This window comes from Dinoponera quadriceps, unplaced genomic scaffold (genome assembly GCF_001313825.1).
Source record: "Dinoponera quadriceps isolate SergipeBrazil2010 unplaced genomic scaffold, ASM131382v1 scaffold2512, whole genome shotgun sequence".
Classification (NCBI taxonomy): Eukaryota; Metazoa; Arthropoda; class Insecta; order Hymenoptera; family Formicidae; genus Dinoponera; species Dinoponera quadriceps.
In genome coordinates this window covers 205,517-220,884 of record NW_014556881.1, presented here as the reverse complement: position 1 = coordinate 220,884, position 15,368 = coordinate 205,517, and the positions used below count along the sequence as shown (strand labels likewise).

General features: G+C 44.2%; 1 protein-coding gene across 4 annotated transcripts in view; it reads left to right on the top strand.

Moving 5' to 3' along the window:
- The window catches only part of LOC106748357, a 181,680-nt gene that overhangs the window by 32,429 nt on the left and 133,883 nt on the right, over positions 1-15,368 (top strand). For all 4 annotated transcript variants that reach the window (XM_014626789.1, XM_014626788.1, XM_014626787.1 and 1 more), the window contains exons 17-19: positions 4,638-4,807; positions 10,320-10,483; positions 12,780-12,981. In XM_014626789.1, coding sequence (XP_014482275.1) covers positions 4,638-4,807; positions 10,320-10,483; positions 12,780-12,981 — 536 coding nt within the window. The remainder of the gene's footprint in view (positions 1-4,637; positions 4,808-10,319; positions 10,484-12,779; positions 12,982-15,368) is intronic.

The window sequence follows — 15,368 nt, the reverse complement described above, 5'->3', positions numbered from 1 at the left end:
CGAGCGTGCAGGAGAAAGTAGAAAATGATAATATCCGCAGTCCTAATGACTACAGCGTATCAGGAATATCGTTCTTTGCTTCGCGCCATTGTCTGCCGTAAACATCGCGACGTTAAGCTTAAGCCTAACTATTAATTAATTAACCGAAGCAACCCTTCGACCGTCTTCTCGCTCACGTTTAGGCTAGTCTCGCTTTATGTAATCAGCGTCTAACGACAAATTAGTCACGCACAAGATAAAGGCTCTTATACACAATTAACAAACAGCAAATAATAGCCTGGATCGCAGGTGTATTGATGCGTGTTTACCGACAGAGGAAAAATCAACGTCTCAAGACGCAAAAGTACGAATAATAACATCCGTAATCACCAGTGATACCCATATAAGTAATGTCGTTTTTTGATACTCGTGCAAAATTTTCTTTCATTTAACACTTAGTCCTTCAAATATTTCACAATAAGCATACTGAATGTCGATAAATTTCATCAGTGTATAGGTTATGTAATAATAAATCACATCCACGAACAGGGAATGGCGATGTTTATTCGATCTGAAAAAAAGAAAAACGACATTACTTACGGTTACCCCTGATACAAAATAACAATCAAAGAGAGAGCTTTTAGGTATAATCTGCTCGATAATATTCGACTTTCGATCGTTTTCACGATTCACATCAGTGAAATGTAAATGCGCGAGTTACATAAATGAAAACGTACGGTGCGTCTGCGAGACGTTGATTCTTCTGAAACCCGTTTTGACTCTCGCAAATTCTACCTTCTCGCCGTACCTTCTCGTTGATTGCATGCGTATGTTGCACGCCACGGTGCGCGTAGGTGGACACGCAGGCTGCGAATATATCGCCGGTCCCGGGAATCGCGCCTTATATGAACTACTACGCATCATCGGTATAGCGGAGTTGGGAACCACGGCGGCGGTGAGTGGGGGTGGTGAGACGTACGCGCTACAGCACTGGCGCGAGAAATGCGGCGCGCCCATTGGCCCATTCGTTCGTATCGTCCGGCCGTCATGTGACCCCCGCTCGCCGTTGCGCGAACAGGAACGTTCTTGCACGGTCAGTGTTTCGACGGGCTCGAACGTCCACGGACGTTTGCCTCGGCCGTTTTGGCGGCCTATCGCGTTTTATCCTCCGCGAAAGATACGCGCGCGAACGGTTCGGCGTGTACTCGCTAGTGTTGAGCGAGTAAAACGCTCCCGTTGAGTTTCTCACTCCGAGGATCGCGCGATTCGCTCTCCGATGTTCGCACGAAGGGAAAAGATCGCCGATGGGAAAGGTTCGCATACGTATACACCTTTGTTCCGTTGCGCTATTTTGTTACTATTGTGTTGTCTTTACGTTCGCACGATTAACGCACCGCGATATTCGCCGAGAACTGCGCTTCTCGCTGCGTGAAAAGCGTTTATTTCGCTCTGCGCTCGACGAGCGGCGCAGTAGTTGACGAGATTTCCTTTTTTTCTTAAACAACACCAGTCGCCATGTTGCTCGATGAAAGATAAAAGAAACGGTTGTATCGCATCGGACGGGTCGAATCTTCGCACGAGAATCGTTTCTTCTCGTGTCGCATTGTTGACGTATCGCTAAATCGGCTTGTACATACCGTGTCACATGTGTCGGCGATGTTCAATGTGTCATCGAATGTTCTTTATCCGTTATCGACAAAATATGCGTTTGAATTTGCCGGCCGCCATGACGCTTCCGTGTGTTAACGGTCGCTGCGAACGCCGCCGCGGACTATTTTGCTGTCCGATAGTTTCCGCGCAAAAACTGTCTCGCGATTATTTCGTTAGCGCGCGTGTCCTTGATACTTTCAGCGCGATTTAACGCGGTGTTATAATACCACGGGCTGGGCACCGGATGTTAGCGAAATTGTTATGTCACATGCGAGTACGAACAGGTCATATCTAAAACTGTCGTAAACGGCAGAGGCTGCGATTGTCGCGTCGATGCGATTTAACGACGAGAACAGTAAGGTCGAACGTGATACAAGAGGCTTGTTCTTTTTAACCGAACCAGCATTGCAACGGAACTTCATTCCTTTTCCTTTCATAGCTGCCTTCAGACTGCGTCCAGAAACATCGCACTGAGGGTAGAGTGATTTTTAACTGACCAATCGGTACGAAATGAACAAAGATTTATTTATCATACTATTCTATCCTCAATATGATGTTTCTGTGAACGCAGGCTAAGTTTATGTACTCCCCAGAAAGCATTAAGATGTCTCAAGACGTCATAGGGATGTTTTCGAAGTAATAAGATCTGAACGACGTTTTTTCGACATGCACGTTGTATAGGTCGTCTCTCTCTAACGGCAAAAAGTGCAACCTAGTTCAGCTAAGGCTAAATCATCTTGCACGCTTTCGTGCTGAAAGCGTTGTTCTATTTTTATTTCTCGTTACATGCTGAAAGAAGGTAGAACGATGCATTCAACGCGAAAGCGTGGAAAACGGACGCTCGCTTAAAAAGAACAGACTCAAGTAGACGTTCAAAGTTACACACGCATCGTTGCAAGGGAGGCGTCACAGCTTCAAAAGATTTCGAATTCGAAGAATATCGCTCGTGTTTCGTACGCTTATAATCATTAATTTATCTGTTTAGTTATCTTTTTTTCCGTCTCTACGGTTAGTATATCGTATTGTGCGATGAGAAAGTCAAGATGGTGAACAATTAACCTTAATTATCTTACCACATTTATCTGCACTATCCATTACTCTTCCAAGGTTTCACGTTATTGTCACGTACGATAATAATACGTCGTGTTCGCGCAGCGAATTCCGCAAATACCTGTCAAATCGATCAATCATCGTCCTTTCCCTCGCGATATCGCCGATTTGAAACGGCGGCCTGACGACTCGTGCTCGTAATCGCCGTTCCACTTTTGCCGAACGAAATGAAATTGCGATTAGAGTTTCGGGAAAGTGATCGTCTATCCGCTCACGAGGCCATCGCGTTTCTGCTGCAAAAGTCGGCTGTTTATCGTACATTGATTTATTATTATTTATTCAGGCGTACATGCTAATCTTGACCGATAGGAAAACACCGTTTCGCGTTCACCGGTCGTTGCGTAAGAGCGAATCTCAATTTTAAATTCATCGTTGCTTTCGCGAGTGTGTGCGGGTGTCTCGTTTTTCCGCGCGTTTTTGTTTCGTTTCTTTTTTTTCGCGGCACGTCGTTTAAAAAAAGACGAGGATGAGCCGCATTCAGTGCCAATTTACGCTCCAGCGATTGTACGCGACGAAGCATACGATAACACACGGAACATTCCACCGTGCGCGTCTGTATGCATTACGTTCGCGCGCGTATGAGCTTCGCACGCGTTATTACGCGTCGCACCGGCCGGTCGGCCCGTCATTTCCTGTAGGTCAGTGTAAAACCTCCTGGTATTTTCTAGATGCATCGGATGTTTCCCCCAGTAGCATTCCTGCAACCTAGGTCCGTTTTCCCGGAGGACGATCCTCCGGACCGCGATGTTTCGGCGGCGCGTCGTTCTCGCGCGACATCGCGCTTCGCTCGCACGCCATTCCCTTCCCTCCGCTGCGCGACGATTTCACCGTTATTTATTATCGGTTAGACGCGTTTTTATTCGTTTGGCGAGCGATATATCAGTCACGGTTTCGGTCTGAGAAAAAAAAGCGGCCAGCGCGAAAGAAAGTGGTGGACACGCGAGAAAAAGAGGTCACGGAAGCCGTACAGTACGGATATATCAGAGGTGCCTCGACCTTCGGGTTTGTTTTTTTTTTTGTATGTTATCTCTTTGCGCAACTGATCAGTGAGAATCGCGTTGAAATCGTCGCGAGAAAGAGAAAAAAAGAAACCGTTGCAACGAATAACAAGTTCAGAGGCCGGAAACGAAAAACATATGGGAAAGTAATTACTGGTATCTCTCTCTTTTCTCTTTTGCGTTTCCGCAAAGTTCGCTGAAGAAGGAACGGCAGGAAACAGTCGATTATACGAGTGCGCGCATGCTGAGTATTTAGGAAGGACATGTGCTCTGTTATGTTAAATTACCGTGCTACGTAATAATATAGAGAAGTAACGTATCGCGTGCCATTTCGTGAAATTAATTATAATGGTATCACTTTTTCACGTTAGGTACTTCATAAAACTGTATTGTGTTTCTGAAGTCATTAAAGGTAGAAATAGGAATTAATTTTTCTTATTCGTTTCTTCATAAATAACTCATTAGCGAATACTGCGGCTTTAGATATATTTTAACGAGCGAGATTTAATTATCGTTGTTATTATCTTTGTTATTATATATTAGAGGCACCTCATTAGTAATGTCGCTTTTTGACACTTATACAAAATTTTATTTTATATTTAGTACAGATTAATCTACAGTATAATTTCCATCATTATCAAGCTGTGTATACAATATTACATAATATTCAGCAGTTATGGTTTCATTGGGATTCAAAACCCTCATAGTGGTTTAGTATTAATAGTATTTATTCAATCTGAAAAAAAACGACATTACTTATGGGTACTAATATTTTTACTTGCTTAATTTATTAGATGTTTAGATTAGATATTTTAAAGAAATCGACTGGATGTAACGTGAAGCACTATTAATTGTTTTACGTGTGTTATCAGTATTAAATTATGTCGTACGTGTTTTTAGGTATAATCGAGAGATGGGAGACCTTGGCGTCGCGAGTCGAAATGGCCAACGCTTTTCGCGAACTGACCGCCATACGGACGGAGTTCCAAGCGACGAACGATCGACTGATCGATTACAAGATCATTTGGGAGCAGCCGCACGAGCTCGACGGTCGTATTAACGGAATCACTGTAAGTTTCTCTTCATATCCACCTGTTTTCGTCACTTCGCGTACGTGTGTTCGTTTTAATAGTTATTTCTAAAGCTGGGTTTTAAAATTTCCCACTAGCGCGGAAAATCTATAGTTCATGTTGCCTGTACTATAGATTTTCAACACTGGCTGTGAATATTGGAGCGCAGCCTAAGCAAGAAAGTGCGTTTACGCTTTACGTCAGAAAGCCAGCTGGGTTTAAGCACTGTTTGTGAAACATGTGTGCATTGATGACATTAATGAGAACTATTATGTAACGTTGCAAGACTAATTTTTCAAACATTTTTTGTATTACTTGTATGTTTATATATCTCTTGCATATTTTTTTGTTTAATATCCAATCAATACAAGACTACGTGGATTATAGAATCATATTTTATTTGAGATGTTCTTTTGGAAAGATTGAAAGATAATTTTGACTTAAATCGCCTAAAAACGTAATTACAGTATTTTTCATTGATACAATCGGTATACGCGAATTATGTTTAATGCTAACTTGTTTAAACGTAATTTTGAAGAATTTTGTTATTAAGATTTTGTCAGTTGTTACCAGCAGTGAACAGATTACTCGTGTGTATTTCAATCTACTGTCGGTAAATGTACCGGTAGAGACGCATCTCCCGCTAAGTGAGAGATCTATTTTAACTCGACTGATATAGTAGGGATCATCCGTTTCTTTTCATCTTGCTCCAGATATAGGAATGATGGTCGTGAAATTTTACGGTGAGCTTTCTTGAGAAGACGGTACTAAAACTGACAGAGTTTAATATAAATATAAAAACTCTCTTCATTTTCAAGGCAGCATCTTAACGTATTTTGAGAAATTACTTTAACAAAAACTGCTCACTGTAAAATTTCACGACAGAAAAGTTATTGCCGTGGCTTTTATTTTAACAATTTTATCTTCTTATTATTTTTCATAATGCATCAACCCGGTATTGATCAAACCGAGAAATATTTTTGTCAACGTTACGTGTCTCGGAGATGATTTATACATGTCAGTAACGAATTATCAATGTCGAATTCTTCAAAATTACGATACTACCGGTTTTGCATAAATTCAGTCTTATATAATACACCAGCGAGTCGGCATTTCCTGTGTCGTCCCGTTCTTTCGTCTTGGCGAGAAATATTTGCATCGTAATTCGTCAGATCCGAGCGTTCAAGAGACAGAAAGAGAGACGAGAGTTTCCGTATATCCCGCGATCTCGAGATGCACCGCCCTTGACGAGTTTCTAAAAGTCCCTCGGAAAATCGAATCGCAATGAGAAGGCGCGTTATTGGAAATGTCTCCGGGTATGGCCGGGTAAGACAGAAAAGTCAGAAAAGCGGGTGGGAAAGCTCGACCAGTCGTGGTCGGGGAGGAGGAACGAAATGAAAGCGGGCGAAGGAGATGGTGCCGAGGAGGGGCAGGAAAAGGAGGAGGAGGAGGCAACGGAGGAGAGACCGAAGGTAGAGAAAGAGTAGGAGAGAGCAGTCAGGAACCAAGTAGAGAAGGTAGAGAGTGGCGTAAAAGCGTAGTCGTGTCGCACGTACGCTCGTCTGACGGCGACGTGCCCGGCATCGCAACTCGGGAGCGAACGCCGGCGGAACCTAGCCAACCCCCTGGAGTTCTCCACCCCCCGAGAGTCATCCCCCGATCCTCCGGCACGATCCAGCAGCCCTACTACCACCGGCGGAACCTCTCTCGGAAAGCCGCCCCCGCGCGCCCCCGCAATATCCTCGGCAGCACCCTCCCAGCCTCATTGCGAAGACCAAACACATGCTCCCTATCTATCATCAAGATATATTAGCGTCCAACATTTGCCGGGTGAACTCGTCGCTCTGCTGCATTATGCACGAGATGTGTGTGTGTGTGTGTAACCTGCGCCGATCCGCGTCCGAACGAAAGCCGCGCTCTTGTTTTACATGGTTCCCTTTACGTCGCGCCGCTCGTTTCTGTCTTTCTCTCTCTTTTTCTCGATGACACGCGGGGTCTTCGACGTCGCCGGGACGTCGTGCGCGCATCCTCGGTCACGGGAAATCGCGGTTCTTCATCGCCAATTCGCAGCGGGGAGAGTCACGGAAGAGAGTTCCGCTTTTTAACGCGGGAGAATATATTAATATCGGGTCACGCTCGCTCGCTCTCGTCGAGAATGCAAAGAGCAACGACGCGTAGTCGTGGATATGCGTGTATTGTATGTGTGTGTGTACGCGTTTGCACGGTGGATAAAACTGTCAACAAGCTGATTACTTGTCGGGGGATGATTGTCCGCGACACACACGTGGCGGCGAGCGATCTGCGATTGGAATGCAGGCCGCGCGGCGCGAAAAGCGCGCATCGGCCAAATCAGCACAGACTGACGCGCGCGAGACAGAATTGAACGTTTCGTATGTATTATGCATTGCTAAGCAGTTGGCGCAATTTGGGTCTACGCGGCTCTCATTCGGTGGCACGTATTCGCGCACGGCTCGATGAGGCGCGCGTCATCTGCTGATTATGTTATTGCGTAATATCGGACAAACACGGCGGCAACCCGTTGCCGTCCTCGTCACGCTTACCTTTACCTTCGCCGAATCGGATTATCTCCGCGCGATGATTAATGTCACGAGCGAACGGGCAACACGCTGCGGCGCACCTGAGACAGACGGGATGTCCGACACATATTAAAGGTGCCCGTAAGTAATGTCGCTCTTTGATACTTGTAGACGATTTTATGTTATTTAACATTTGGTTCTTTCAAAATTTCACAATAAGAAAAGTAAATGTCGATGAATTTAATTAGTACATAGGTTATGTAATAATAAATCCACGTCCACAAACAAGGTGGCGATATTTATACGGAGGAAAAGAATATTCTTATTTGGAGGAAATCTGTATTCTTGACATGTACACATGTTGAAACAAGATTGTATAGCGTTGGATAGATAAAACCCGCTTACACGAAGAAATTCCATATATAGTTACACTAAAAGTGTAATATTCTCGTTGTTCAAGAAGAATCTTCTTGAATCGAAAGTGAAGAATATTAGAAAAGAACGATATCTTCGAATCGAGAATTATAATTTCTTGAACTTGAAATTGCATTTCTTTATCTGAATATATCTTATTCTTGGAAAAAGTAGAATTTATAATATCAAACTGAATTGTTGGAAGTTTTTATAATAACAATTTCTCTGTCTTATTTCAAGATCGAGGCAATAAGAAGAACGGGGAAGAGTAAATTGAAACAGACGCCCGGATAGCTTCTAAGGAGATAATCTCGCTTACGATATTGCTAAAGATATTCTTGCTTACGTACGAAACAATCATTTCTATTAGAAATACATAAGACTTAAATTGATACTCAATTTTTTCCCGTATATTCAATCTTAAAAAAAGAACGGCATTACTTGTGGATACTTCCAACACTCGTGGGTATCTCGTGGAAATTTCGAAAAATAGTCTCCCCCTCCTCCTCGCGCTCCGCTCTCGCGTCACGCTTTTTCGTCCCTTCTTTGCGAAAGAAAGAGAGAGACGCGTAAACGTGATACTACCGCCGGGGATACCGTGGCTGGCGCCGCAATTAAAATACTTGTGGCAGTGGATCTCCGTTCCACTTAGTGCCGCGGAATTACGAGACGTAAAAAGCTAATTCTCTACTTTTACGGGGTACGTGCTCTCACGGTGGCGGCCGCCGCCTCATAGGCATGCAGGTCCCGAACGCGCGGCGACCGCTCTCTGTATACCGAATTCGAATCAATTGATTGGCTGTTGATTGGAAATTGAATTAGATCGGAATGTGCGTGTCTGCGAGGGCACAACGGTGGTGCAAGGGTGGTCGCTAGTCGGGGTGCGGCTCGGCGGTCGGGGGGAAGCGTAGCTGCCACTGGTTATGCGTCGTTGATGCTGATGGTGGTGGCGGCGGCGAAGAGAAGCAGGGTGGTTACGAAAGAGGGGAGAAGCGGAGCGGTCGCTTCTGCCTTTGCTATGCGCGCGGAATATCAATGACAACCACTTTTCGCCGGACACCGGAGCAAATCCACGCGGCGCACTTTGCGCAACCGCTCCTCTCTCTCTCTCTCTCTCTCTCTCTCGCTCTCTTTCTCACTTTCTCTCTCTATCTCTCTCGCTCTTTTTATCGGGATGGCCGTTCTCCTTTTTATCGTGCGATTTGCTTCGATTGACGACGCAAACAAAACCAACCGGCTAAACTTGCCAGCCGGCAAGTATATACATTTTTGATTGAGGTTATCTTCAACGGCCTTCACGGGGGAGAGAAGGAACGCGAAGGATCGATCGATCGATCGACCGCGGATGCATGCTCGATCGTGTGTCGCCGTCGTCGGGAGCGACACGCGCGCGGGGAAAGACATTTATCAGGCATAGCTAAATATAAGGATTGTAGAGACACGCGGTGTACGATGCAGTAACCACGTCACGTTGTCACATCCCCGCGTCGTCCTAGCGCGGGACGCTCCCGACGAGGACCGCATAAATAAACCCGGGTTTACGACGGCGACACAGGGTGTAAGAGAACGAAAACGAGAGGCCCGTTCCTCCTCCTCTTCTTCCTGTTCCATTTCTCTCGCTCATCGCGTGACGAGGAGACGTCCGAGAAAGCTCGTAAAGCTCGTCCTCGCGGTCATCTCGTGCGTCTTATATCCTTCGTCTCGTCCTCTTACGTTCTTTAAAAGTAATTCCTTCCTTCCGAAACAGTCGGCCGCTGGCGCTCGCTGTTTGCCGTGCCCGATCGATCTATCGCCGGTCTATCGAACCCCTCTGACTCTCTTATACAGTCCCTGGCTATGTTATTAGACGTAACTTGATTCTTTAATAGAATACAGGTTAGGAGGAGGAGAAAAGCTACTAATTTTATTTTTCACTGGACCAGAATAATCTTCGGCGTCGAATAGCGCTTTTACCTACGCAACCTTCTGAACTGTCAAATCACCTTGTTTCCCCTCACAATCTTTGTAAATTATATTATCCGATATTAATATTTTTTACGCAGAAATTTATTTTTCCGCCGGTAAGCGAGGAATTTGAAGTTTCAAGTTGCAAATAAACAAAAATAAAACTGAATTTCAATTAACAGCCGAGTGAGATGACGTCATAAAAAGTACCTTTTATAGAATAATGGTCCCTTAACATAACTCGATCGATAGACGAGCCGTATTATAAAGCTGGTTCTCGGGAGTCAGTGAAATGTAAAAAAATTAAGGTGCGTCTAATAATATAGCCAGGGACTGTTCTCGACGAAACCGAAGACAGCGATCTAGTCTCACCGAATGCGACATTGTCGGTCGGTCGGTCGGCTTAGATGAAGGAAAGCTCGAAACACGCGGCGGACACGCGATAAAACTCGCTTAGACCCCCACGTGTATCCGGATTCTTAGTCTACTACTGTGGCCACTTTATACATCACCTTCACCCTCGGGCGACCCCTTGCGCGTTTGCCCTTGCACCGCAGGCAATTCGTTTGAGTTAGGCAACCGAGCCAGCCACTAAGAATGTATATTTTATGTTGCAGGCCGAGCTGACTGTTCTGAAAGACCGCAAGGCGGCGATGCTCGCGTTGGAAACCTCCGCGAAGCCACTGATCGCCGATCTCAGTGCCTCTGCGCCATTGATCTACACAGCCCTTAAGGACGGCTTGGAGGATCTTCGTAAGATATGCGACGACACCTTCCAAAAGTGAGTGTGTAGATCAGTTGTAGCGTTTATTTCTCAAATTACCTCGCGATCCGTTCATCGATACAGCACGATACTCTGTTCTTTCTCGTTGACATCTCGGTTTTGAGGAAAGAAAATTCCTCGACGTTTCGCAAGGAACTTTTTCCCCGCATTTTATCCCGCACAGAGAAAAAGGTTTCTTTAGATTTAGCGTTTCTATTTATTTGACTAAAATTGGTTTTATAGAAACAACGTGTACGAAATATGATTCGTCCGAGTGAAAATTTTACTGTCTCATTCAAGAAAGCTCTATTATTTAACAGAAGGAACGCTGTTATTTGAAATGATATCTTTTAACCGAATAAAATATTATTTGGTTGCGATAAGTGTGTGAAATGAGACGAATAGTTTCTTTGTAAGAAAATTATCTTTAGTTTCAAACGAACCTTTTATTCAAGATAAAGATACGTATTCGTCGAAAAGTCTAACAATCGTGCTTATTAATCGAAACATTAGTTTCTGAGCGTGCCAATGATGAAATTTGTTTGGATGCTATGAAATTTATCCAGTTTGAAAAAGTCTTTTTCTTTGTGCGCAATTATTTCTGAATAATCATAATTAGAAACACCTCCCGTGAATGTAAATTTTCTTAATAGTTCCGCTGGAGATTTTAGAGGGAATCCTTTCATGTTGACGGTTTCATAGTACTCTTGATTAATTTGGAGAATATCTTGACCACGGGGCTCAACCGGGGCTCGTCCCGTACAGAATAGAATGATTGGTACTGGATCATCGACTGGCCGTTTGCCGGTCGACGCGTGTGTGACGTTAGGCAAATATTTTGAGAGGTAATGAAGCCACCAAAGCAAACAACGAAAACCGAGAGAGCGGCATTGGTACCGCCAGTGAGGGCTCTTCTCGTTGGGATTTTGACCGGGATGTCGCGGGATTACTAGCTTTAGCGGAGATCGGCGTTTAATCATGGACCTCTTTCGAGTGACAGCTCGGACAGAAAGACGACGAATCGAGATTCGGAAGGGTCAATGTGCGGCACAATATCGTCGATATCTCTCACTCGTAAATTCCTGCCTTAATTTTATCGATATTCCCCGCAACGTTCGCGCGTGATTGAATGCTGCAATTTAATTCCGACTCTGTTTCAATTTGTTTTAATTTTTCTCAGGGCACGTTGCGCGATCATGTTTTGCCAACGTGAAACTGTAAGACGCGAAATCTCCTCTTGTGTGTGAAATTTTATACAATTGCGTAGTACAATTTCAATTTACAAATTTATCATTTCCGCATTTCCGCTGATATATTTAATGTTAAAATCGATTTATTACCGAGAAGTTTTGTACACAGCCCGCGCAGCTCTTCATAATTTGTTTCAAGCGATCTATTGTTACAAACGATAGATAACATACGAATCACGCAAGTTCTCCGGCGATACTTTTCTCCGGGTGAGCAACGAATAGTTAGCGCGATCATCACAATCCCCTTTTAATTTCCATATGAGCACTCGATCCCCCTTTTTGATGGGGGTTTAGACCATTCAAAGGGGTTTACCGCTGACCCATTGGGGTTTTGCAGAGGTCAATCCTATCCCTCCGCTTAGTACGGAGAGACACTTCTATTCTTGATGGGGGATGATTTTAGCAAAAAATAGCTCTCGAGCTTTTTGACTTTTCTATTCGCGTGGTTAGCCGGCGATTTATACGTGTATACGCGAAAAGTCGTCGCGTTAGTGTTTGATTATTAACATTATAAACACTGCACGCGTACGATATACGTCAACTCTTCTTAGCTTTCCGACAGATACGCCAATGGGAGGGGGGGAGCTTTCCTCGATTCATTCGTATATTCGCTGGGGGGGAGGAGGCGTTCAGATTGACCTCGAATAAAGTGTTTTTATTTGCCGATAGTGCCGAAGGGAAGGCCTGCTAATAATTCGACGTCTTAATGTTTGCCCAACGGCTTTACCGTCTTTCTGCGTTTTTTTATTGTATTGACTCGCATGATTTTTCCGTCCGAAAATTCTCCGCCTTCTTTTCATTCACCCTTTTGAGATATGATGAATAATTCATACGAAATAAACTTAATAAAAAATCTCACTGTCGTCGACACGTACCGAAGTGAAGCATCGTACACAACCGTATCGTATTTTCCATGTTAATTTTGCATCGTGTATAGTAATGAAAAAGAGAGCTTCTCATTCCGAAGATTGTCATCATCGTAAAATCGTTCGGACAATAATTTTTTTCGAGTAATACGCAGTATCTTTATTACAAGCGCGTGCATCCACGCCTTTCTTTTCCAGATATAACCAGCGGCTGTGCTCTTTGCAAGCCGTACAGCAATACAGCACACGCTGGGCGGAATTCCAGTCCACTCTGCAGAGGGACAAAGACACATTGGCGGTCCTAGACGCAGACCTGCAAGCGGGCGCCACCTCGGAGGTTGCCTCTTCCGTCCGTCACGTTGCCTGGCTTCTGTCCAATAAACAAAACACCAATTGTCAGGTACTATTCTTTTGATTTTATTCGATCTTTGCTCGACTGTAGTAATAACATTTATAATTAGTAATAATAATAGTAAACGGTAGATATTGTATGTTGTTGTAATTATTTTTAAATGTGTATAGCATTTTTCGTAATTCTTTAATTTGGAATTTATTTTAATTGAGAGAGAGAGAGAGAGAGAGAGAGAGAGAGAGAGAGAGAGAGAGAGAGAGAGTAAATTTGTCAACGTGTTTCCATTTTATCACATATTCGTGGGTTACGGCATTTGTTTAGAACGGGAGGTTCGAGGAGAAACTACGAAATCTTTCCCGAGCTGTTTGTCAGGCATATCCCCATCGTATCCTTGATTTTCAATCGGTTAGATGGCTGTTAGCAATTATTCAGCGCCGGTGGACGGGGATAACGGTTCCCAGAGGTATCGCTTGTGTGCATAAAACCATTTCCCCGCATAGATTGGGCGAGTCGTAGGTCTCGGGGATGTAACTTACCTAAAGGAAAGCGAGATTATAATGCGGATTGTACATCCCGTTTCCAATACGTCACGCTAAATCGGCTCGCAAATTGCGTTCCTCGGATTGCACGGGACAGATTTGCCGCAGATATCGTATCGATCTCTTTCTCCGACCGGCACGTTGTTAAGTAATACGGCGGTCGAATCTCCTTTAGACACATCTGGCCCGTTGTTTCATGTCGATCGATATTTTACATTTTAAAATCAACGTGTAAAGTACAATTGATTCATTTTACACCATTCTTATCGAGTTAATTTCTTAATTTCTCTCGTTAAATGATATAATTCCGTAACGTAACTGCCATCGTATCGTAAGACAATTAAGAAGATGGGAATAATTGGGAGTTGGGCGTTGCGTGCAATACGTAAAAGTCGTGTATACGTGCGTCACATATGGCGCACGTCGGGAGATAAATCTTCGACTAGCCCGAACACGCGCGGAGGTTACTCGAAGGAGAAGAAGGGGCCAGGGGTCGGAGGGTACGTTTGACAGATGATACTTGTCGATATCGCGTCTCCGTTAAACGCCATCACATCCCCCTATTTCCACCATATATCCGTCTTTAATTTGCATATAAAGTAAATCTCTCGGCGAGCCCCGTTTTACGTCGGTTCTTTGCTTTATGGACGTAAGGTGAGTAATCGAAGGTGCAGCGAACGGGCGGGCCTGCGACCACGATTCTCGATTGACTCGCTCGTTTAGCCTGTCGTGAAGACGTATATCGTCCTGCGGCGGAGATTCGCACACTTTCCGGTAAACATTTAGAGGTTGAGGAAAGCTTGCGCCACGTAAGGCGCTGGAATGAAACGTGATGAAACGTCATGACGATTACGTGTGCGATAATTGCGAGAAATGAGCCGTGATTCGTGATAAAAGTGGCAATAATTCTGCTGAATAATTGTAGGTATTAATTTCCTTGCCTCGCGTTAATCGCTGGTGCGCGAGATGTCGCATATACAATCCCTGTCCATATTATTAGACGCGCCTTAATGTTTTACAATCCACTGACTTCCGAGGATCAGCTTTATAATACGACTCATCCATCGATCGAATCATGTTAAGGAGCTATTGTTCTATAAAATGTATTTTTTATGACGTCGTTTCACTTGGCTGTTACGATGACCTCAAGAGAACGAGTATGAACCCGCGCTTGCGTCGCGTTGTTGATAATAACGAGAACAGTGAGTTTTGAGTAAGTGTTGATTGAAATTTTATTTTATTTTAAGCGCTGTTTGACACCGAAATTTCTTCTAATCGAGCAAACATAAAATTAGTAGCTTTTCTTCTCCTCCTAACCCGTATTCTATTAAAGAATTAAAATACGTCTAATAATATGGCCAACGACTATACATTATTGTATACGTTGAGAATAGATTTTTAAGAGGTTGCAACTCGCGCCACGCTCGATGTGTCGCGCGTAGCGTATCGGCTGTGTAGGTGCTCTCTAAAAATTTCCAATTGTCCCCGCGCTCATTTCGCCTGTCAAGAAGACGTACGACCCGCGACACAATACTCTCTCTCTCTCTTTCTCTCTCTCTTTTTCTCCAATAATAGGAGCCTTTCTCCTTTTCGTCCCGTTTCTCCTCTTTCCGTGTGTATCGCGTCTATATTTTAACGTATTCAAACTCCCGTCAAGGCGGTATAATCCGAAAAGTTCTTAGTCTTGTCGATCTACAGCACTCGAGGGAATAATTTCATGCACTTGACATTACGCTTCTCTTTTTTCTCCCTCTTCCTCTCTCGCTCGCCCCTTCCAGTCTCCCCTCGCGACAGTCCTCTCTCTCCTCTCCCTCCTCCTTTCCGCTCACTCTTATTTCGGAGAGCCGAAGAAGAGGGAAGGCTACGATAAAGCACTCGACATTACATTCTTCTTTC